At 39.3% G+C, this 25,995-nt stretch overlaps 2 protein-coding genes and 1 non-coding gene across 3 annotated transcripts; 2 read left to right on the top strand and 1 right to left on the bottom strand.

Moving 5' to 3' along the window:
• Positions 1-6,257: 6,257 nt before the first annotated feature.
• On the bottom strand, positions 6,258-8,050 carry gngt2b (guanine nucleotide binding protein (G protein), gamma transducing activity polypeptide 2b). Its single transcript, XM_026915802.3, has 3 exons — positions 7,891-8,050; positions 7,377-7,465; positions 6,258-6,759 (listed from the first exon to the last, which is right to left on the bottom strand). Exons 2-3 carry the CDS (start codon positions 7,458-7,460, stop codon positions 6,634-6,636), a joined length of 210 nt encoding a protein of 69 aa, XP_026771603.1. The 5' UTR covers positions 7,461-7,465; positions 7,891-8,050; the 3' UTR covers positions 6,258-6,633.
• An 884-nt stretch (positions 8,051-8,934) lies between these two features.
• Positions 8,935-9,027, top strand: trnai-uau (transfer RNA isoleucine (anticodon UAU)). The gene is given in 2 exon segments: positions 8,935-8,972; positions 8,992-9,027. It is a non-coding gene; the product is annotated as a tRNA-Ile (tRNA).
• Positions 9,028-16,861: 7,834 nt separating this feature from the next.
• On the top strand, positions 16,862-21,550 carry tmem101 (transmembrane protein 101). Its single transcript, XM_026914669.3, has 4 exons — positions 16,862-17,019; positions 18,258-18,438; positions 18,571-18,717; positions 19,791-21,550. Exons 1-4 carry the CDS (start codon positions 16,889-16,891, stop codon positions 20,097-20,099), a joined length of 768 nt encoding a protein of 255 aa, XP_026770470.3. The 5' UTR covers positions 16,862-16,888; the 3' UTR covers positions 20,100-21,550.
• The last annotated feature ends 4,445 nt before the right edge of the window (positions 21,551-25,995 follow it).

Here is a 25,995-nt window from a genome sequence, read left to right as displayed (position 1 = left end):
GTGAGAGAATAGTGTCACTCTGGACGGGGAACTGTATCCATGCATGCTGATGTGTGAAATAATCCAATAATCAACACATTACGTAATGCCTTTAACTGTTTAAGCAGAATCCTGGTGCCGGTGTTGTTCTGACCTGTGTGTGGGGATTACAGGAAACCTCAAACTTCCTCAACTAAGTGGACATTTCCTCTGGGAAAAGCGTGCAGATTGGTTGGCATAACATGGGCCCTGATGAATGAAAAGAGCTGTGGAGGAGAGGAGGAGTGAGGGATGAATGCTTTCACTGTGTGTAGCCACAGCGGGATGTAAACTCTCATCCAGCTCTCTGCTCTTCTCTATTCGCTGTGAACACAGACCTGCACACTGGGGGTGATAACCTGTGGTCACGTACAGATGATATGATTTATTACATCTGTCTCTAAATTGCCACAGTGCACTTGATTTTTATATAGTATCTTGATTTGTATATAGTAGTAAATTAGTGTATTATACTCCACATTACAATGTTTCAACATTATGGATACAACAGAGCACGTCTTTATATTGATCACTTTAATGTATTAGTTAAGTCAGTTAAATGCTCCGAATATCAGTATCTGTATTCAGATTTAAAGCCAAAGTGGTGTTGTCTAACACACAAAAGTGTTTTGTTTGTTTTTTAATTAATGTGAATTGGAAAAGACAAAAAAATTTACCACTTTAATTTTTCATTAACACGATATACAGTATAACAAAATCAGTTATAGTGACTGTATGATTTATGGTTTTCCGGGTACAATATTCACTTAATACCAACGAAGAACAATGAAAACCTGCACAATGAACGTACAAGTTAATATTATTTAAATGATTTGAATTGAATGTTTTTGGAGACCTCAGGGGAGATATGCTGCCCTGTGCACAGCGTGTGGTCTTTGTGTGCTATATGGAGCGGCGGCTGGGAACTGTTCAATTAAAATTGTCTTTGCACAACAGAGGGACCCCCAAAAATAACAGTAAACCATGGCCTTCGATAGTAGCTTTGTATAAGAATATTTACAATATTTGAACATTATTGACTGATACAACAGTGCATTTGTATATTTTGTATATTCACTTCTATGTTTCTATTTCTTTGTATTAGGGGTGTAACTCTTGGTTAAGTGCTCCAAATATCCCTATCTGCATGCAGATTTAAGCCTAAATTTGCCTAAATAACCAAATTGATGAACAAAAAAATTGCGAACAAAAAAAAGTACGGTAGTTGTGCTTCCTATTCATTTCTGTATTTGTATTCATTTAGAACACATTATATGTTTAATCCATATAATGTATTCATATTCAGTTACATCCCTACTATGTATGTATTATTTGTTTCACTCCAACAGCTTATATTGTAGCCCTATATCTATATCTATATGTAGCTGAAAATCGTTGCACTATAGGTTGAGAAGGTTATCTAAAACATTCACAGTAATGAACTTAATTAATATCAACTCTTAATTAATATCAACTCAGCCTTAGGTCAATATGTTAATGATGCAGAGTAAAGAACATAATCAGGCATCAGTGAAAAGATAGGAAATTTACAGTAAAAAATAAATAAATAAATAAAAATAAATTTTAAAAAGTTTCACAGGGCTTTACAGGAAAAAGAACAACATTAAAAGAAAGTAGAAAGAGAAAAGACAACAAAAATTTAATCTAATGCAAAGCTGATTAAATGCAATATTCAACAGATGAAAATACAAATAGAAACCACACATTGATGATAAACAGACAATAAACTTTGATGGTTCGGGTTACTGTCTGTGTGGACTTTCACATGTTCTCCCTGTGTCTGTGTGGGATTCCTCTGGGTTCTCCGGTTTCCTTCCCATAAACACACAGATAGATGGATTGTTGGTGTTGAATTGACCCCAGGTCTAAAAGTGTGTAATAAACTGGTGGTTGATCCAGTGTTCCTGCCTCATGCTCAGTGCTCCTGGCCTCCACAGCAACCCTGAGCAGGATAAAGTGGTCATGGAAGATGAATGATAAAATCAGACAGAACAATTAATAAGCTAGAGAATTCCAGATCATGCTGCCATCCTTATTACTCCACCCTCTTCACTGGAGACATTTACCATAAAAACAAGTGCAAAAATATTAAAATCAACTGAGGGATGGTTTTATGAACTGGTGTAATTTTGCTCCTTCATTTTGGTGCATGTGAGAATTTATACACTGCCATTTTAAATTTGTTGTAAATTATTATTCATGGTAATGCTCTTCAGTTTGCACTCTCTTTGTCTCCTGAAGATTTTCACCAAGCTGAAATAGCAGTTGGAGGTCAGAAGTCAGAAGGAGAAAAATCATATTCATGGTAAAGCTACATCCTGCAATAAAACCTTTAATTCAATTCTTCATTCCAGATGTCTACAACTGCCCCTGAGCTTGTCTCCTCCATCAAGGCCCAGTCTGCAGAAGACCCCTTAATCAAGGTAGTTCCTGAAGACAAGAACTCCTTTAAATACAAAAATGCTTGTGAAAACGTGTAAGAATTGCCTTTTGCGAGGTCAGGTATGCTTTGGATGTAATGGACATGACTCAGAGAGGTTGCTAGGCTTCATGTGCTGGAGGCTTATTAACAGTAATGTTCGTAATCCAAAACTCAACAACAGGCCAGGGTCAAATACAGTGATCTCCAAAACCAAAACCAAATCAAACACAGTCATGTCAAGTGTTCCCAAATCCAAAGGGCAAATCTAAAGAATAGTCAGGAGGCCAGACAGGGTTCAAAACAAACCAATGCACAGTATTTCACAAGATCCAAAGAGTCATCCAAATGGGTAAACAAAGAAGCAAGGCAATGGTCATATACAAGCGTCAGAACAAGAAAAAGCAATGCAGAACTTACACAAGCAGTAAGACTCAGCAAGACTTCGCAATGACCGTGTGCTTTATATACTGACTGAACAGGAATAATACATGATAACAGAAGAAGTGCCTGTAGCATTCAGGGGAGGTGCCCTCTGCTGGCATGGCTATGAAATGTACCAGGTGGATGTGACATTAGACTTTCATTCTTCTGTTGCACTGGATTCTGAGTAAAGCATGTTGGACCTGTTTATCGAAGGCTATAATGCTCAAGATTCAGTTAAAGACAAAATAGTTCCCAAGATCATATCCAAAACCACTTACTGGTAGCGGGCTGTGTAGGAGCATATCAATGGTTGGTTGTAACAAATACAACCCTTACTTTGAGTCTGAATGAGAGTGGTAGACCTACTGATTCTGAGTGAACTGGTACTTGCAGTTCATGAACGAAATGAAGGAACTGGTAATTGTCATTTGTGCATGAAATGAAGGAACTAGGTGAACAAACGAGGATCTGCTGATTCACTGATGTCGGCTCAGCTGATATACGCATGTCATTCGTTCACTTCGCCATGCTTTCAACAAGAAGAGAAAGAAGGCAGAACAGTGCATTTGAAAAGTGTGTAGCACTAAGACAAGCCTTATTTGTTGTTGTTGTGAGGTTCATAGCATAATCCGCTATACATGAATGTGTAAGAATGACTGATGGCTAGTTTTTTATGGCTATTTTTATTGTAGCCTTGAAAACTACTTCATACACGTGTGTAAAAATGTTTATTTTTTTTCTAATTTCATTCGTATCCTCTTTCGTAACCACTCTCTCAAATCTAGCCTGCACTGACTGAAATGTCTTTCTTGAATATAAATTCACCAGACCTTTTCTTTGTGGATTGAACATTCCAATTTTAATAAATCATAATACTAAAACTTGTCTCTGGAAGACTTTGCATTTTTAAATGAATGTTTTGCATGAATGAAACAATGACTTACTCGTAATATCTAAAAAGACACTCACTGGCACCACCTACTGGTGTAATGATGTAACCTACGGAAAGGGTCACTGAATGAATCAGTGCACAAATCTTTTTTGGTGACCAGAATTAAAAGATTCGAGTCACCGTGATGAACCGAAATTAACACCGCTATTCCTCATCCTGTTCATTCATGACTGTAATTTTCGAAAGGATGGTAGTGTCATCGGCATACTTCATGATGATGTTTGAGCTGTGCTTGGTGACACAGGTGTGTGTGAAAAGGGAGTACAGAATGGGGCTGAGCGCACATCCTTGTGGACTGCCTGTGTTCAGAGTCAGCATGGAGGACATGGAGTTGCCAACCTTCACTTCCTGGGGTCTGCCAGTCATGAAAAGTGTGTATTTTTTTAGCACTTTACTCTTGAACCCGATTTGGTCCCACTACTGAAGTTAACAGTGAAGTTGGTTACCATAAGTTACCAATAGGAAAGAAAGATCTGATGATTGACACTACAGAGTAAACCAGCATGAAGTTCTAATGGACCTGGAAGTCTAACTGACTCCAGTGAGAAAGGGCTTGGTTTGACAAACAGGTACCTGACACACTAACACCACCAGTAACCACATTTTTAAGGGAACAGCTCAATTTCTGTCAAAACAAACACAGTCTGGCCAAACCATCAACTTTTGCAAATGAACATTTGAATAAATCAAAGTCTTCCAGGTTAATCTTGTTGCTTGTGGTGGGGGCACACTGTATGATATCAGCCTTACTAGCAAGCTCTGGGATAATCTTAATTTTAAAAAATCGAGAATCTTATCACAAGCTACAATGCATGATTCAAATTTTAGCAGACTGGTAGCTGCTAAAGACTGGTAACTCCACATACAACTCCAAACTGCATTCTCCCGTACTGATTAGTATGTTATCAATAGCACAACAATGCTTGTACATTAGATATTTGTTATATTATTTTGCAGCAATGTGTAGTAGCTGTTTGGATTTAAAAAAATATCAATTGGTTTGTTCCAATCATTTACATCTGAAATCCAACCAGTTAGATTAAAGTGAAAAATAATATTAATAATAATAAAAGTTCCTTTTGCATAGTCTGCATGTAGGGAAATAAAAAAATTTTTGAAAATCTGGTGCATTGATATGTCCACACACACCCTCACACACACAAATATGCATACAATGGAATTTTACTGTTTTTACTCCAAAATATAGCTATTAAAAGTCACTGGTGGTTGTTATCATTAAAATAATTCCAAGTGGAATTAGTACATTCCCAATATTATTAGCCTGGAAGTTGTGTTATTCTGGACCACTACGTAGTACGGTAGTATACTGCTTGGGACAAACCCCAAGAGTCAGTGAACAGTGAAAGTTATGAAGTCTGATCTACACTCTTGGTTTCTGAGTGAATGTCCTTCCATCAAGTCGGCTAGATCAGGGGCTCTTACATAGTGTATGACTTCTGACAATCTAGCTAAATTGACAATTTAAAACTCTTCCTGAAGTTCTGACAAGAAATGGTAATAGTAAAAATGTTTAGACTACTGTATAATGTATACATATCACCATGTCAGTGCCTCTTTCCAACCATGGGGAGCAGAAAAGCATCTCAGAATGCACAACACATCAAACCTTGAGGCTGATGGACTACAAGAGCAGAAGACCACACCAGGTTCCACTCCTGTTTCTCCCGTTTTTCAATTGGTTCTCCAGTGTCCTCCCACTGACTAATCCCAGCATATGGATTGGTGACTCTAAATTGTCCCTAGGTGTGAAAGAGTGTGTGAATGTGAATGTGTGTGTGTGTGTGTGTGTGTGTGTGTACATGGTGCCCTGCAATGGACTGGCATCACATCTAGGCTGAATTCCCTCTCAGTGAATATGGGATCAGTAGCTACTGAAGATGAATGGAAGAATTAATGAAAATTTTAATACTGGGTTCGAATTCATTTATGAATAACTAACATTAAATTAAATACTCACATGCAAACAGGATTGTCTACACTGGTCTGCTTTGATCTGCTACAGAGCTGAAGAGCTCAAGAGCAGTAAGGTTCCAACAGAAAGAAGGTGAAGTGAGTTCGAGGGACAATACGGTAATAGGATAAAATGCTTTGATCTTAATCCTGAGATGAAGTTTGGAGAATAGGATTAAGCATTTTGACAGACAGGTAGGAAGAGTGCCTTAGTGGACCGGAGAAGGCTTGACACACAGATCTCATTAGCATTAACTGATATTGGGACATCTGTGAAGCTTCACACATACAGAGTAACTTCTTTTTATCAGTTGATTATGAATGTATCACACATATATGCAACAAATAAGCAAGGAATCCAAGGCCATAGAATTAAAACCCATCATTATAACTAAGTGCATAAGTTTATATTACAGAATATATTACAAAGAATGAGAAAAGGCATTCAGTTCAATTCAATTTTATTTATATAGCGATTCTAACAATGGACATTGTCACGAAGCAGCTTTACAGAAATCCCGATATACATTTAAAATTTTACTAATGTCCACTATATACAATATCACTTGTCCACTCTAAAAATACCATACAAATGTAGATATTTTTGAACACACATTAAAGAAAAAGATCCATGAAGATTGGTGAGAAGGAGTGAGTGAAGGAGTGTTTTGTGCTTCTACTCTATTTTAAAGAATGATGAACTTAATGAGAAGGTGAGAAAATAAAACAATCTCTTTCTCCTCTTTCACTTATTGCCTGTAGACAATGAGGAAAAACCCATGACGAACCCATCATAAATCCTTCTGTCATTATTACGAAGACATCGCTATGTAATAACACAACCTCCTTTCTCTTTAAAGGGGTTCTTGTCTTCAGGAACTCCCTTGATTAAGGGGTCTTCTGCAGACTGGGCCTCGATGAAGGAGACAAGCTCTGGGGCAGTTGTAGACATCTGGAATGAAGAACCAAATTAAATTAGATTCAAACTCACTTGTAATCTAATGGATAACTGAGTAATTATTTTTTGTACATGATGATTACGACATCTAACAGGAAGCATATCGTAGGACTAGGGCGTCTCATTTTAGATAACGAGACACATTATATTTAGTCCAATGTCAAGTGGACTGGATCAGAAATAATCTGTTTAGTAACCATTAACATACCAACAAATGTTTTCAAATGTTTATCAGCATTTATCTGAAAGGTCAATTCTGAATATGTTTTGATGATATATCACCTAGAAAAACAGATGAACATGGCTCCAATTCCAAATGATGGTTTTTATTTAATTGCGATTTTATATCATAAAGCGGAGAGAAAAATCAATATATTTTACAAAATTGTTGCCCTAAATTAGTTCTTTTAGAAAGATACATAATTACAGCATAAACCTTTTAGCTTGCTAATGAAGAATTACACATGAATCATTAACATTTTGTCAGTAGCTTAGTCTGTGGCCCTGAGACTAGCTCTTTTATGGTCCACAGGATGATTGTGTCTGTGTGACAGCCGTATGTTTGACACTCGTCTTATTTAGATGCCTGGATGGACACTGAGACAACTCACTGCAGTCCGGGGGGTGTTAACTTCTTTCTGCAGCTGCTCCAGCTCCATTTTCATGATGTCCTTATCAGACATGTCCCGAGCCATCTCAGCTGTCGCAAGAATTTAATACAGACTCAATATAAGATCAAATTTATTGACTGTTTGGAAATTTTTGTGTCAACTTGCTCAAGACAATTCAAATAATAATGAATAGATCTGGTAAAAATATAGATATAAACCTATAATGGGTAATAAAAATCGAAATATTCTCTGTAACCGAACTCGATGATCAGTTTACAAGCAAGTAGAATATTAAAATTCAAATTTACTACTCTTATTTTTTTCCTCAAAGAAAGATTAGATTGCAGTAGCATGAGATGTCTTTAACAAGTCATTCATTTTTACCACCTCACTCCCAACATTAGTAATCACTGATAGCAATCAGTTGTCATTTCCTGTCATATTCTCAGCAAAGTACTTCTAAGCCTTTTCATCCTCATGCTTGCATCCGTTCATTCATAGCACTTCCTCTTACCTGTTGAATGGTGGGACTCTCAGCAGTCAAAAAAATCTCTCAATGTCTTCTAGGATATCATCGGAACTTCTCCACACCAGACTGAGTGGACTGAGCTCTTTTTCTTCATGCCTCTCCTCTTTGTTGCATGCCTAGTCTTTTTTATTTTTTGGCTTGATCCTGGTGGCCAATGATGTCATCAATCCCTGTTGATCTCATTATCACAAATCAGAGAAGGTCAGATGGCTCCAGCTTCTAAAGCTCAGCGAGGACAAATGGGAGAAGAAGAACAGCAAAGCAGGCAACTCTGAAGGTGAAACTGATTGTTGCAACCACAAATATCTCACAAATACAACAACAAATTTCTAAACATTACATGAACATTCATGTAGCAATGATTTTCAGTTAACTGTAAGATGAATGGAAATATATGTTTGTTTGTTTTTTACATTTTATCATAATTGACTTATAAGCCAAACTCAGAATTGATCAGTTGATGGATAAATGCCAAAAGGGCCAGCAGTGGATTTCTGGGATTTGAGCCATATGATTTAAACTCACAACCTTTCAATCAATAGCACAGGAAGTTAATTGATAAAATACAACTGAATAAATGGCCTTTCATTATCTCTGAGCAGGAAAACACAGGGATATTCATGAATCAAAGTCTTATTTATGGATTTATGGATGCCTGGGGATGTAGGACAGAGCATCTGCTTTACCATTCTTGAAGCCTGGTCTGAAGCGGACTGTGAACTGGAACCTTGTGAAGAACAGAGCCCATCTGGCCTGGAAAGAGTTGAGTCATTTAGTGGTTCTCAGATATCAGAGGTTCTTATGATCGGTGAATATGATTAAAGGGTGCAGTGCACCATCGAGCCAGTGTCTCCATTCTTCCAAGACTAGCTTGACAGCTAGCAGCTCTTTGTTCCCCACATCATAGTTACGCTCTACAGGCATGAGTTTCTTGGAGGACAAGGTCACTGGATGACGTTTGGGTTTCTCTCCAAATCGTTGGGAGAGTATGACGCCAACCATTGTATTGGTGGCAGCTGCTAACAGTGTGCTCCAGTGGCGCAATCGGTTAGCGCGCGGTACTTATACAGCAGTACAGGTGAAGCAATGCCGAGGTTGTGAGTTCAAGCCTCACCTGGAGCATGGCTTTTAAACATAGCCTCTAAACTTTCAGTGTGGCTGGATTATACTTTAGTATGCATATAAACAGTACACGTTCTCTTTACTGCACTCTCCTGTCCAAATTCTCATCTGAAGTGACTTTTGGTAAGATTGATTTCTAGAAGGAAAAGCTGGAAACTTCTGCACAAGATCCTTGCAAGCTCCACAACATCAATTCTTCATGACTTAACCCACCGGCTCCTCCTGCTCCATCCTCCCTAACTGCTGTAGACTTTGCTACCTTTTATAATGGGAAGAGTGAAAAAATCTGCCAGACCGTCACTCCTACCCCAACTCCTACAATACACATTCAGGATTCCCCTTCTCTTTCACTGGCACATTTTTCTAATCTAGCAACAGAAGAGATCCTGCAAGTCATCTTGTCCTGCAAACCTACCACCTGCCCATTGGATCCAATCCCTTCCAGACCATCTCACAAGACCTCCTCCCCTTCATCACTACTATCATTAATGGCACCACAACATCTGGTCATGTAACAACTGCATTCAAGAGAGCAAAAGTTATTCCCATCCTGAAGAAACCAACTCTGGATCCCTCAGACATCAACAACTACTAACTGGTATCACTTCTCTCTTTTCTTTCTAAAATCCTTGAACACACCATCTACAATTAACTGTCTCTCTTTCTTTCACAGAGCAACCTTCAAGATCCTGACCAGTCTGGATTCAAAGCAACATATAAACCACACCACAGAAACTGCCCTTGTGGCCATCACTAAGAAGCTGCTAGATCAGCCAAACTGTCATCAAGCCGCAACCTCGTCAACCTTTCAGCAGCATTTTACACATTCAACCACAAGACTCTCTTGGCTATCCTAATGAGGCTTGGAATTCATGGCAATGTTTTTTTCTTACAACCTGGAGGGTCTGTCATATCAGGTGATGTGGAGTGGATCCACAGCTGCTCCATGCAGACTTTCCACTGCAAGGCTCAATACTTGGTACTCTTCTGTTCTCTCTCTATACTCAATCTCTTGGTGTGGTCATATCCTCACATGGGTTTTCATACCACTGCTATGCGGATGACATTCACTGCATTCCCTTCTTCCCTCCCTCAGATACTCATGTTTCCGCTCAGATCTCAGCATGTCTAGTATACTTCTCATCATGGGTAGCAGTTCATCAGCTGAAACTTCCCAGCAAAACTGAAGTGGTGTTCATCCCAGGTGATTCATTAACGTCAGGATCTTGTGATCTCCCTGGACAACTCTCAGATCTCACCTTCGGGCACTGCATGCAACCTTGGGGTAACGACGGACAATCAACTGTCCTCTTACATTGCTAATCTGACACACTCATGCCGATTTCTCCTTTACAACATCAGAAGGATTAATCCATTTCTGTCTACACAGGCCGCTCAGATGCTTGTTCAGTCCCTTGTCATTTCGAGGCTGGACCACTGCAACTCGCTCCTGGCAGGTCTGCCCCAGAGCACAATTCAACCTCTGCAACTGATCCAGAATGCAGCTGCATGACTTGTTTTCAACCTTCCTAAGTTCTCCCACACCACCACATTGCTACGCACCCTCCACTGGATTCCTGTAGCTGCCTGCATCAGATGTAAAACATGCTTTCCCACAAAGCCAAAACCAGACCAGCACCTACCTACCTTAAAGTACTTATCAAACCCTGCGTTACGCCATGCTTCCTCTGATCCTCTAGCACTTCTCAACTGGTCCCAACATCTCTCAGTGTTCAAGGAAGGCATGCATCAAGACTCTTCTCTGTTCTGGCACCTAGGTAGTGGAGTAAACTTAGCCTAGATGTCTGAACAGCTGAGTCACTGGCAGTCTTCAAATGACATCTAAAGACCTAGCTCTTCCTAAAGTATTTAATTAGCACTTTAATTTTAAAAAAAAAAGTGTTGTCTGTGTGATTTTCTTACTATATTACCTCCCCTACAGAGTATTTAGACTGACAGTATTTTTAGTCTGTCACCTAGTGAGCCAGTATCAGGATGTATTTATCGATAGCACTTCTGTAAGTTGGTCTGGATAAGCCGTGTTACTGCCTGGTCTGCCTTGGAATTCCACTTTAGCTTTTTTGGGACCCTTCTTCAACAAGGTGGTTAGGGGGCTAGTGATGGAGCTAAAACCCTGAATGAAGCACTGGTAGCGGTGGTCAAAGTCCTCCACCCTTCTTTTCCACAAAGAAGAGCCCGACTGAAGCTGTGGATGTAGAATGTTAAATGTAACCTTGTGCTAGTGCTTCAGAAATGTACTCTTTCATGGCTCTACTTTCTGTGTCTGAGAGAGGGTATATGGGATCCTGGGAGGTGTGGTCTCTGCATGAATTCAATGGCGCTGTGGTTGCTGTTAGCACCATCGGCACTTGAAGACGGGATTCATGGCATTGTGATGACCAGCTGATGAGCTCTCTTTCTGTCCAGGAAATGTGAGGGCTGTGTTTTTGCATCCATGGGAAGCTGAGAACGATGGGATACTTGGATATGACGGCGATCAACAGGGAGAAGATTTCATAGTGGAAGGTGCTAACTTGAACTTGAAGTAGTTCGGTTGTGTGTGTAAAAGAACCTCCTCCGATGGGGCCTCCATCTAAGGCTCGGATATGGACAGGGTGTTGGAGAGGTCGATGAAATTTCCTGCTGCACCAGAATCAATCAGTACTGTAAGAGTAGAAACACCTTCTGAGTGCCTTATCTGAACAGGAATCAAGAAAGCTAGAGGAGATAAATATTTGGAAAGACTCTCTGAAGGCGGGCGTTGAATGATAGGAGCCCGCTCCTACGTGATTGATGAAGGACTAGGAACTGGACGTACTGGATATTGAGCGACTTGGTATTGGTTGCTGCTGCAGAAACACAGTCCAGATCTTCATTGTTCACCTTCAGGGACTGTGAGTTTGGCCTGGCCAGTCTGCATGCCTGTGACCAGGTTTGCAACGGGTAAGTCATTCTCGAGAATCTTAGGGATTTGGCAGTTGTGCAGTACAAGACAGATAGAGGGATCAATCAGTGAATCCAGGTATTTCTGTTTGTCATGACAAGTTAGCTCTGTGAGGAGGTTTTGGTTTAGCCCACAGCAATAGGCAGCCTTAAGAGCAGGTTCATTCCACCTGCTGTCAGCAGCAAGTATTGTGAATTCCAGGGTGTATTCTAATGCTCCTTGCTTTCCCTGGGATACTGTCAGAAGTTGCTCACCAATTCTGAAGCATGGCTAAAGACGTTGCGGAACAATTCAATGAATCACTCATATGATGAGGTGTGTTCGCCTCCTTGGTTCCATACTGTGGTCACCCAGGTTAATGCATTGCCCGTGAAAAGGTTGACTAACTGAGTGCCTTACATTGTTCAGAAACTCCTTCCTGTTTGGAGAAATACAGAAAGCATTGGAGTAGGAACCCCTGACACTGGGTGGGGTTACCTGCATACTTCTCAGGGTGAACGATGAGAGGGGGAGCTGAGGGATAGGTTGCTTCCATCTTGATGATAGGCATTGTCAGTCTAGCAGACAGCTATTCAATTTTTTCATTAAGAAGGGGTATCTGGTGTTTCCGCTCCCGACTAGGCCTTCAGATGCAGTTGCCTGTTGTCAGTCGAACATTCCCACTGCCTCCATGTTGATGGCGAAGTATACTGTGAGGCTGCAGAGACTGCAGAGAGGGTGAATCCTTTTTTAAAAAATAAAGACTGGCAAGCACAAACAAATCCAAATCACAAAATCCAAGTCAAAACCCAGAAACCAGAAATCCAGAAAGGCAAAGGGTCAGGTGATGTACAAACAGGTATTCAATGGACAAAACCATGATAAATAAATGAGAAAGCAAATGTGGGTCAAAACCAGAACGAGCAAACATGAATCAAAGGCTTGATATGTCAGATGTGGAAACAGAGCTGAGCAAATACTTCACAAAATCTTAGTGCTGTGAGAGTGCTTATATGTGTGTTGTGGTAATCAGGTGTGTTCAATCAGTAATCAGGTGAACTGGGAATTATACCCATGGCGGCTATGTTTGTAGACAGAGGTGCATTCTGGGCAATGGAGTCATGACGCTAAGCTGCTTTAGTGAGAAACATTATTTTCATGCTCTCTATTTTGCAGCACTTTATAAGAAATTCTAGATGCATCTTCTATTAAAGTAAAAAAAAACATTAAACAACTGATGCAAATGACGAATCTTTTAATAATTTAATTGCTACTTTATTGTCATTGATTAAACATAATTGATTGAACCATATTTTGAGAACTATAAGAGCAGGTACTTCAACTTATCACATTGACAAGCGACAAGCTGAGCAAGGGAATCTGCTAAATGCTGTGAATGCAAATATAAACAGTCTACTGTATCATTTATACATATTATTTTTGTTCAAAATGTATTTAAGAATGGCAGTAAAACTCAAAAGCAGATGAAACCATTGGTTGTAGTCAGAACCCAACTTGGATATTATTTAACATAGTCAGAATATAGAATTAGGAGGAAAATAGTCAGCCTGTGGTAATGGATTGCTTCTTGTCGTTGTGATTCAAAGTAAAATTCTCATTCAGGAATTTTAAATGTCAAGATATTTTTTCAACTTTCAACTCAAATTGGTTACCCTTTTAAAATTCCAGCTTATTATTCAGTTATTTAATGTAAGATATATTATTTAGTAACTATAAATGAATCAGTACATAGAGATAGAGTAAAGTAAGAGGAAAGCTACTGTATGCAGTTATGAGGCTGAGGAGCATAAGACTAGATCTGTCTACAGCTGGTTTATGAATCTTTAAAATGAGGGTAATCTTTCAGCTTCTTTTTGCTGGTTATGTGACAAGCATCACTTTGGCTCCATGTACAACTGCACAGCTTGTAATCATATCACTCTAACTGTCCTGTTATTACAAGACAATCACAAAATAAATTTCCCTAAGAACCTGAACCCTTGGCCTTTATATTCGTATCTTAAGTGAATCTTAGGAGAACGTGTGTTGGAATGTTTTGAATTGGATTTTAATTCACTCATAAATATTTCAAAAATACAAAAATTCAGGCTTTATAAATTCACAACAAGATTTATTTCTTTTTTTTAAATCTTGAACTGCCCTGTGTTTGTATTTAGCTCTGTATTTGAGCCGTGGCTAAGCTGGTTATGACTCTCGACTCACCTTTAAGCTGTTTTCTTCAGATCTGGGTTAGGCTCATTTGTAGGAGGATTAATGACGGATATCTGGCAACGATGACCTCCGATGGGTGGAACTATCTGACTTGAACTGGTTAGCAAAATTTAGAAATCAGAATTGAAATGACTAAAGCTTAACCTTGGAAATCTTGTTTTTGATTTTTTTTTTTTAATTATCAGAGTATTTATATCCTCTGTCATGTTGAAGGGTTTTGTGTACTTCAGGGAGCGGCATGTCACCAGGAACTCAATGTTTAGAGACCAGACCTGAGGGGAAGAAGTCAGACAAAGTGTAAACTAAGTGTACCCTGACCGGATTAGGGTTACAGGGTCAGAACCATGGATCCAGGCCTGGGGGTTGTTTCCTCTGGCGAGTATCTGGTGACCAGGCCACCTTCCTAACCCTTATAAGCTTATCACCTGCAAGGGGTCAGGTGCAATGCCACTTAACGTCTTAGCGGCGTCATATAGCTTTATTTTAAGGACATTTTCTCTGGGTAAAATCTGCTGTTGAAGAGAACAGCTTTTATGATGACTATGGGAATTCCTGCTCTTAACAAACTGTACTGAAACACAAGGTGAGCTAATTGAGCTGATGAATTTGCCAATCACTTCTATGCAAAGCAACTTAGAACTGAGCTAATGACGAGAGTTAAAGGCCTTGCTGAAGGACCAGCACTGACATAACCATTCGATTGGTAGGCTTGAGTCCTAACCACTGAGCCACCAATGACTAAACTGTAGCACAGGAGCATCACAGACATTTCGACAGCCGTTATCAGACTAAAGACGAAACTGATTAGGCTTATGTCCATTTTGCATGTACATCACATCCACAACTATCTATCTAACAACTGATCAAAGCCTGACATTCACTGTGTGAGGAAATTTGTGCAGGACACTCGAGTTCTTCCACTCCAACCTTGGCACACCACATCTTCATGGACTTTGCTGTGTGCATTGTCATGCTGGAACATATTTGTGCCTCTTAGTTCCAGTGAAGAGAAATTGTAATGCTACAGCATAAAAAGACATCCTATACAATTGCGTGCTTCCATATTTTTGTGGCAACAGTTTGAGGAAGGACCACATGGGTGTGATGAGCAAGTGTCCACATACCTTTGGCCATATAATGTAATTAATATTACTATATTGTCTGAGAAGTCCTAGGGTACCAACAAAGGTGAAGATATCAGACAATAAATTGCCCTGATTAGCCCAAGTTTTGTTTTATTGCCCCAGTCATTCACATAGTCGTTAAAATTTAGAATCTTGAATATTAAAATATTCAGGATTTGTAGGGGAAAAAAACACAATCGATAACATAAAAAAATGACCTTTATTTTTTCCTTAAATGGTAGTGAATGTTTTGTGGTGACGAATTTCCTTCTGCTTGAAATGTTGAACTTGATTTTCAATGCAAATGCATTAAATATTATGTTAATGAATGTTTAAAAAAATTAGACTTAATAGACATATATATATATATATATATATATATATATATATATATATATATATATATATATATATATTCCCTCTGTCAGTAGTCATGAATTCAGATTCAGTTTGTGGCAAATATGTTTCATTCTTGTCTCTTACTTTGTACATTACAATGAGAAAAGCTTTTTTTTTTATCTGCTGAACCCTTCTACCTATTTTATTTGCCTCAAGTTCCCCTGGAGATGTTAAGCAGGTTAACGTTAAGTGAATCTTTTGCTTGTTGAATAGATTTTACTCATTTACAGCTTTTGTTGCTGGTTTACTCTACACAACTTTGCCTTGTTTGGTTTTATGGCAAGGGTTTCATGTCTTTTAAGAAAACTAGCTTCATACTTTCAATAGAAAGCTGCCTCAAACATGCACGCACTTGGGAAAGGGGTTGGCTTTGTCACTGTCCATGCACATAAATCCAAATATTAAATATTCCTCACTGTACTTACAGAACATTTCCCACTTTGGAGCTTTGATTGTCTAATTTGCACTTGGATGTTCCTCGTCTTTTACCCACATGGCTGGCCAATTTTAAGTGATTTTAAGGCTTTCTAAAGATGAAGACGCTTACAGCCGTGAAAAATGATTTCCCTCACTTACAGTAATTTATGTATATGAAAATAATTAACTTTGGTGTGGTAAAAGTAACTCCTTTACGTGTTGTGCAGCATCAGACCCCAGCATTGTTGATTAGTTTCCTATAACAGCAAGCCCCCAAGTGTTTTATTCCTTACATAACTAATGGTTCTCATTAAAGAAAGACCTTTTTCAGTGAACCTAACAAGCTGCAAACACTTTAAACACACTTTGGTGGATTATTCATACAATATAAAATGCAATTTTCTGCAATTTCTCACATGCTAAGAGCTCTTATCTCATGACGGGAGGAATTCAATCAACTTTTATCACTTTTTGCTTATGAGGTTGCAGACAAATGCTACAGAATTCATGATTTTAATTAATTTCATTTATAACTATGACTTGTGAAAAAAAAAAAAATAAATAAAATTGTTAAAATTTAACTTGTCATTGTCAAACTCACTGCAATACCACAACAAAACCCTGCTCTAAAGCATAATGGTAATCAAGCTGAATTGAATTTGGGTCATTATTAAGTTTCACACTAGGGGGCAGCAAAGAGTCTCCGCCGCCTCACTGCGCATGTCGTGGCCAGGAGAAGAAGACATCACTTCCGCCTTCAGTAATCATGGCGCCTCCGAGTAGAAAACAAGTGCTGAGGTTCATCGCGCAGTTCGGAGCTTTTATTCTGACCCGGTTCGGTTTCTGGAACTGCTTCAGCATGCTCATGCTTTTTGCCGAGCGGGCCGACGTGAAAAGGTAAAAACCCTCCGTTCTCAGATAAACTTAGAGATAGTTTACAGAAAGGGCAGCTAACGCTAGCCTGTTAGCATCAGTAAATACAGTGGACTCAGTTTTCATTTAAAAGAGTTTTACATGAGACCTCATCAGTCCTCAGATATTTCCTGCACTTGTATACATTCATTGGCTCAGTCTCAAATGGATCCCTGATCAATAATATGGCGCACTACGTAGGGTGAAGTCGCCTGTATTTCGCACCCTATGTAGTGCACCTATATAGGCAGTAAGGAGCGGATTAGGCTTAAAGAAATGGCTACGTCACTTCCGGGATCTGCTTACACATCTGGCTGGAGTTTAACCCACTGCTATGTCTTTCTCTTTCATCTCAAAACCCTTTAATTAGCTCTTTTTGTGGTTAAGCGGTTATGAAAAATGACTTTTTTTGGACATCATCATCTTACATGGCTATGAGATCAAAATAAAGAAAATGACAGAAAATTGCATTTTATATTGTATATACTGTAATCCATCAAAGTGTGTTTGAACTGTTTGCAGCTTGTTAGGTTCACTGAAAGATGTCCTTTCTTTAACCATTAGTTATGTAAGGAAGAAAACACTTGAGAGCATGCTGTTATAGGAAACTAATCAACAGTGCTGGGGTGTGATGCTGCACATGTAGAGGAGTTACTCTTACCACACCAAAGTTAATTATTTTCACATAACAGCACATCCTGAAATGTTTTCATTTCTCTCATACAACAGCAGCTTGCTGACGATTACAATTATTAATTCATTAATAAATGATATGTTGTATTTTTATCTGTTTACAGTTACATTTAATGTCATGGGGCTTCTGCAGTACAGCTTAGTTCCTGTTATCGCTAATGTTATAGCAGCTATAAATGGCCATTTCCTCACCAGCTTCTCTTTCTCTGAAACTGAAACTTACACGGCGCTGACACTGGAGACTCCTTCCATAAATGTTAAATAAATGACTCCTTACCGAAAACTTCACCATGACAACGATTAGTTGTTTTTTTTTCTGTTAAATAACAATACAGTACATTTTAATGCTGTTATTAGTCTTAGTTAATGTGGAGCGTCCACCATACAAATCCCTACAATAATGCAGGACGAGCGCATTAATATAAACAGCCGGCACTACTATCAGAGCTGCTGTTATAGAAAATTAATCAGTGCCTCCTGACCAATCAGAATTGAGAATTCAGCAGTGCTGTGGTGTCAATGTATTTCAGGAAGCCAGATATCCAGGTGCCGTACTTGTACGTTGACATGGCAGCAGCAGTGTTGTGTGCCAGTTTCATGTCGTTCGGGGTGAAGAGGAGATGGTTTGCTCTCGCCGCCGCAATCCAGTTGGCTTTCAGCACGTACGCGTCCTACATCGGTGGACATGTCCATTATGGAGACTGGTTAAAGGTAGGTATGAAGTCGGGGGCAAAGAATACACGGGGCACATCAAATAGTCAAATGTAGTTTAACTTGGTTTAAACTGGTTAATGGTGGTCATTTATTTACTCATGGGTATCTTTTTATTTGTATGTTCCTCAGGTGAGGATGTACTCGAGGGCCATGGCTGTTATCGGAGCTTTCCTAGTGCTGGCCAGTGGAGCAGGAGAAGTGTACAGGCAGAAACCACGTACACGCTCACTACAATCCACTGGCCAAGTCTTCTTAGGAATCTACTTAATCTGTGTGGTAAGCTTTTTCCTTCAAAGATATCCCCCATTCCTGTGTTACTTTCTCTTACTAGCATTGACATCTTATGTGCTTACAAAAAAAGGGTTCTTTGAGGGTTCACTGGAAAACTAAGGGTTCTCAGCTTGCAAAAAAGGGTTCTAGTTGGAAATGTTTTTGATAGAGAAACACTGTTGTAGGAGGGATGACCAGAGAACCCATAAATGTTGCAAAAATGTTCTAATATCATACAACAAGCAATCGATCAGTTTGCATTAAAGATATGAGAACTGGAACTTTTGGTATGAGACCATAGGGCCTTTCGCACCGCTTTAGTTCCAGAGCTAAATTTACAGTACTAAAGTACTGGGCGATTTTGCGTGAACTATTTCCCAGTACCGTTTAAAGGGCTGCATTCGCACCGACAGCGGGCACTAGGAAGTGACGTACGCCGGTCGACAGCGACGTCATTTGTGCGCGGCGATCAATAACGGAAACAAAGAAGAACAACGTAAACAACCGGAGGATGGAGGACACTGTGATCGGAGCTGTGTTTTTGTTGTGTCTCGCGTCCATCTGTCGCTGTTCTCCATACTCGCGAAATAAGTTGACACTACAGTATGTTCACACGGCGTTTTAAATCATGGCAGGTGAGGGTGTTTTCGTACACGTTTGGCCAATCAACGTCTACTTACGTCACAGATAGTGCCAGTTGTGCTGGTCTGCTCCGGAGTAGGAGCTAATTTGGTTCTCGAAAAAGGCAGTCCGGTACTAAAATCGCACCCAGTTCCGGAGGTGTGAAAACACCAAAAAGTGGGTAGTTCCACAATTAGTTCAGGTACTATGAAAAGCCCTCGTGTGTACCAATCACCAATCTGTAATTTCTGTAGAGATTGCGCATCCCATGTGAATCAGTTGGACAGACTTTTGTATGTTTGGTAATCTTAGCACTTGTCGGTGCAGCCCTTGTAAACAAACAGTTAATGATCTAATCGTTGCTAGAGTTGATACCGACTTTCCATGTGCATTTCACTTTCCTGGTGATTGATGTCCATTTTTTTTATTTTTTCACACTTCTCATTGTCTTTCACTAGGTTTACTCCCTCCAGCACAGTCAGGAGGACAGATCAGCGTACTTGGACCACATCCCCGGTGGTGAGATCACCATTCAGCTCCTGGTTATTCTCTTTGGCTTGCTCGCTCTCTCTTTCCTCTCGGGGTACTACGTGCGTTTAGCCGCACAGATTTTAGCCGTGCTCCTCCCACTCATCATTCTGTTCATCGATGGAAATATTGGCTACTGGCACCACACGCGCCGCGTCGAGTTCTGGAACCAGATGAAGCTGATCGGACACAATGTGGCCATCTTCGGAGCTGTGCTTATCCTCGGTACAGATGGCTAAACACACAGGAAGTGAATGTCAGCTTAGCACAAATAGTGAACAGTAGCTGCAGTGGTGCTTAAAAGTTTGTGAAACCTTTAGAATTTTCTATATTTCTGCAAAAATGTGACCTAAAACATCATCATTTTCACACAAGTCCTAAATGTAGACAAAGAGAACCCAGTTAATCAAATGAGATAAAAAATATTATACTTGGTCATTTGTTTATTGAGGAAAACGATCCAATATTACATTTCTGTGAGTGGCAAAAGTATGTGAACCTCTAGGGTTAGCAGTTAATTTGAAGGTGAAATTAGAGTCAGGTGTTTTCAATCAATGGGATGACAATCAGGTGTGAGTGAGCGCTCTGTTTTATTAAAAGTGCAGAGATCTATCAAAGGCTGATCTTCACAACACGTTTGCGTAAATGTATCACGGCGCAAACAAAGGAGATTTCTGAGGACCTCAGAAAAAGAGAGTTGTTGATGCTCATCAGGCTGGAAACGGTTACAAAACCATCTCTAACGAGTTTATACTCCACCAATCCAGTCAGACAGATTGTGTACAAATGGAGGCCACTGGATTTCCCTCAATAAATAAATGACCAAGAATAATATTTTTTGTCTCATTTGTTTAATTGGGTGCTTTTTGTCTACTTTTCGGACTGGTGTGAAAATTTGATTAGGTTTTAGATCATATTTATGCAGATATATAGAAAATTGATAAAGGGTTCACAAACTTTCAAGCACCACTGTACATTCAAACCGCACTGAACGGTTGCTCCAAATTATGTGTTAAATGTCAGAGTAGAGTGGCAACTCTTGAGTTCAATATTGGCTATGTCCAAACCTAGAGAAGAAAACATTTCAGATGTTAAACTGCAGAGCTGGCTTTGTATCTGACATTATTCAGTACGCTAATGCGCGGCTTTGTACTTGGAGGCGGAATACTCCTCTGGCATACTGTACCGGAGAGATGGCACAATATTATTACACACTGTTTTCAGATTATGTTCTGATTATGTTGCCTGTTTCTCAGGGTTGAATTGGAATTCTTCTGTCGTCATTCTAGATACTGACAGGCAAATTATTTATGAATCCAGTTTAAGAATAGAGATATCACCTTGCTACATTTTTGCCTGTGGTCGTCATTTTAAAGAAAAGGCCAGTTTGAAAAAGGTGTTTGAATCTTAAGTGACTGTTTACATTTCATTTCAGCTTTTTTTTTTTTTTTTTTTAACTTAATGTAAGATTTGCTACAGGTCTTAAAAATGTTGGATTGTTAATTAGAGCCTGTTTAAAAGGCTGTTTTGAATGCTGTATACTATGTTAAAAAAGGGGGAATATTTTTTGTCAGCTGTCATAAGCAATTCCAAGACTGCTCCATTACTGGCAGCTCATAGCACTACATTCTTTCTTAATGAAATATCATTGCATCATTGTTTATTAAACAGTGAAAGTTTTCTATTTGAAGGGTTTTGTGTTGTTTTATTGTTGACTTCCTACTTACCTCCACCCAGTCCAATCCTACCTCTCAACTTGCAGACCACAAGTTAACAAGCATGGGCTCACCGTCATATATCAAATATCATCTTTATTAACTGCTTTACCTTGGTCAGGGTCTCGGTGGATCCGGGGCCTAGTCTGGGGAACACCTAGTGTGAGGCAGGAAAACACACTGCATGGGACGCCAGTCTGTCACTGGGCAGCTTGCACACAAACATTCTAGAGTAGGCAGTCCATCTACAAGGGGACCCTGGAGCTTTGAGGCAACACTTCTGCTACGATCAAATATACTCACTGAAATCGAGATTCATCAGACCAGACAATGTTTTTCCAATCTTCACCTGTCCAGTTTCTCTGAGCCTGTGCCAGCTGTAGCCTCGGATTCCAGTTCTTGTCGGACAGGAGTGGAACCCGACGTGGTCTTCTGCTGTTGTAGCCCATCCGCCTCAAGGCTCGATATGCTGTGTGTTCTGAAATGCTTTTCTGCTCACCATGGTTGTAAAGAGTGGTTATTTGAGTTACCACAGCCTTCCTGTCAGCTCAAACCAGTCTGAATATCCTCTTATCAACAAGGTGTTTCCATCTGTAGAACTGTTGCTCAATGGATGTTTTTTGGGTTTTTTCCCATAACATCAGAGTTTATGCGTAAATTCTAGAGACTGATGTGTATGAAAATCCTGCAGATCGTTGAACAGGTACTAATAATTTTCTATTGTTTTGAACAGATTTTTATCTAAAGAAAGAATCATGTGGTAGCATGCAGGTTGTTCACAGACATGCAGTAATTCCAAATTAATAAATTGATAAAAATTTTTGAATTCTTGGGACTAAATTCTTTGAATGCTCCCACTTTTACTTTCTATGGTTATGTTTGGCCATTTATTTAAGCTCACCAGCACTAATGTCAGTTGTGTTTAAATGAGTGAGAAAGCAAGGACTTTCAAAAACAGTTTGCCAAAGACCCCTTCTGCTTGGAAAAATGAATATCGTAATCAACAAATCTCTCAAGAAATGTTGGTTGCTGTTAAAGTACTTGACTAAGACGATATATTGCATTATATACATGAATTCACTGGGAAAACACTACAGAAGTTCTCTGTGGGACTATAGGGTCTGAAGACATGTTCTGCAGCAGGAGGACAGATAAATCCCAAAACCCATGAAAGATGTTCTGCTCCCATCCAGGAACCAGGTACTATAAAGCATTCAGTAGACTTGCACCAAGGGAGGTTTCAAGGCCATGGACATGACAGTCCTGCAGAGTCAGCGATGAGGATATAGCACAGAGTTTGCCTTCAGTAGAAGTGCAAGAAATAAAAGAAAGGGGGGCCTGAACATTCTGAGTGAAATGCTTAGCCAACATCTGTGAAATCGTTCAGTGTAAAGTCTCCTCAACCACACTGAGGGGAAATAAATATTTTTTTGTTGTTATTTAATATACTTCCAGTGCATATATTCACTTCAGATATAATGTCACACATAATGTCTTTTGACTTTGTTTTTGACTTATGAAGTATGTACTGTATTCATAAGCAGAAAACTTGTTTAAAAAACTGAGAAAAAGAATTGAAAGGGGAAAAAGTCTTTGGAAACCACAAATTACCAACATTATTACTTTGTTCCAAAGCTGTTCTTGCCAATTACAGCTTCAAGATGTTCACAGAAAGAAGTAATTAGCTTTTTGCAGCATTGTGATTCAATTTTGGCCATTTCCCCTTGGCAAATCATATTCAATACCCCAAGGTCCTCCATAAATTTTCAGTAGGACTCAAGTCAGGAGATTGGCAATTCAGATGTTGATTTGCTGATGTGCTTGGGATCCTATCCATTTGACTCAAGAATATTCTGGTATAGAGTTCATCTTAGTCTCAATGACAGAAGGTTTCCCAGGTCCTGTGGGTACAAAACAAGCCCAAATCAACACCATCATGCTTGACAGTTGATATGAGGTGTTTGTGGCGATACGCTGTGTTTGATATTTGCCAAACATGGTGCTGTGCATGATGACCAAACATCGCCACATCGCCACTTTGGTCTCATCAGTCCAATGGATACTGTTCGAGAACTTTTGTGGTTTGTTCAGATGTAATTTTGCAAACCTAAATCGTGTTGCCAGATTATTTTTGGAGAAAAGGGGCTTTTTCATAGCTACCCTTCCATGAAAGTCGTACTTGTTCAGTCTTTTTCTGATTGTCCTGTCATGAACATAAACATTTCATGTGCTTACAGAGGCCTGTAGGTCGCATGATGTAGCACTAGGGTTTTTCTTTATATTTCTATGCATTAAACAGTCTGACCTTGGATTGAATGTGCTGAGATGCCCACTCCTGGGAAGATTGGCCACTGTCTTGATGGCTCTCCATTTATAAACCCTCCTACTCACTGTAGAATGGTGAATTTCAAATTGTTTGGAGATGGCCTTATAACCCTTCCCGGATTGATGAGCAGCAACAATTACTTCTCTGAGGTCATGGCTGATATCCTTTCTGCTTAGCATGATGTAGACACACACCTGAATGCTCCAGAACACCAAACTGCCAAAGATTCTTTTATAGAGGTAGTGGCACTTCTTGATGATCAACTAATCTTGTGCATTTCAATAGTAACACCTGGCTGCTAATTATTCTCTTAATGATTGTGGAAGTAGGAAGGGTGTACTTATTTTTTTTTCCATCTGGTTTCTGAATGTTGATTTACTTTTTGGGAAAAAATGACTACATATTGAAATCTGTTTTTTTTTGTTTTTTTTTTTTTTTTTTTTGTCAGCCGAGGTTATTTGTTTGTTTATAGAAGCTGGTGAGGACCACACAATTGTTATTTAGGCCCCGATAAATAAAAACATAGAACTGAAGGAGGGTGTACTTGCTTTTTCCCATGACTGTAAGCAAGCCAATGATTAAGTAATGGAAATCAGGTGACACATACTGTATATTGGTATGTGATTGGTAATGCACATAAATGCATTCAGGTGTGGTGGAGTTGAGATAATAAAACACAAAATGAGATATTCAGTCATGAGTTATTAAGTTTTTGCTCAGTTCATGCCTTGAATTGCCATCATTTTATATTGAAAAGAAGATGGTCCAGGGAAGTAAAAATACACCATGTAGCCAAAAGTTTGTGGACACCTGACCATCACACCCATATGTGGTTCACAGCCATGTTCCAAAATCTAGTGGTAAGCCTTCGTAGAAGAGTGGAAGTTATTATAACTGCAAAGGGGGACTAAATCTGGAACAGGATCTTCTACAAGCACATGAGTGTGATGGTCAGGTGTCTGCATACTTTTGGCAACATAGTGCATAAGGTTGCCTATATTTTGGCATTTTTACACTTTGTAGACTATGTCTGGTGGCTGGCTTGAAAACCATCCACCAGACATCGTTTATTCAGAGGCACATTTACATTTAAGACAAATACTAATCAGTATTATTACAAACCTGGTAGTTATGCAATAATTCTACTTTTTTTTGGTAGCAGTCTTAGATTTATGCAGAGTACCATCTTCACTGATGAGACTGGAGATTGATGTCAGCCATATCAGATTTGGTTAATAATCGAAATTTATCCTCATAAATTATTTGCAACAATTCTGAAGTGAGCAAGTGGAATAGCATGTTATGTTTTGGGTCTCCTGTAAGCACTTAATACTCCATCACAGTGTAATTAACCCTCAAGAACAACTGAATGCCTGAGAACACATGTAATACAGTACCATCAGCTCTGATGGTCTCCTAACCTGACATGAACCTCTTTATAAATTTCTAATATCCTGTACACTATCTAACAGCCATTCTTTTTCCAAAACAGCAACATGGTTCACTCACCACTTGCTTTACGCTCCACTGCTGCTTGGAGGAAGATGGCTACAAATACAATCTCTAGTATCATGAGTCATAACCCCCCTATGTAACAGTCAGAGGTTTAAGTTTTCCACCACAAGAAAGTCTTCAGGGTGGAGGATGTTACATATTATGGTTTCTTGGTATCGAGACAAACTGCATTTTTTTTTTATTAACATCAACAGAGTGATGGGATGGCTGTTTAGAGCCGCTGTAACGCAAGTAATAACAGGAAGTAACTTGCTTCATAGATGTTCCACAACCTTAAATCTAACTATTAACAGATAAAAAGTACAAGGTGTTGTTTAATAACTAAAAATTGTAATCACTGGCAAATTGCTGTGGTATAAGAGGAATAAAATACTGTCTACTCTGGATGTGCTGTTATAGAAAATAATGCGCAATAATACACTCCGTTTCACATCAGGTCATTGATTGTTTTCCTATAACAGCGCTTCTGAGAGTGTTTTATTCCTTACGTATCTCTGGGCTGTATGCATTATCACAGTCTGCCCCTCCTCCATTAAAATGTGCAAGATTTATTATATTTGTTATATTCAAAATCTCCTT

This window comes from Pangasianodon hypophthalmus, chromosome 12 (assembly GCF_027358585.1).
Source record: "Pangasianodon hypophthalmus isolate fPanHyp1 chromosome 12, fPanHyp1.pri, whole genome shotgun sequence".
In the NCBI taxonomy this organism is placed as follows: domain Eukaryota; kingdom Metazoa; phylum Chordata; class Actinopteri; order Siluriformes; family Pangasiidae; genus Pangasianodon; species Pangasianodon hypophthalmus.
Note: the sequence above shows the minus strand (reverse complement) of the source record. Positions and strands in the feature narration are given on the sequence as shown.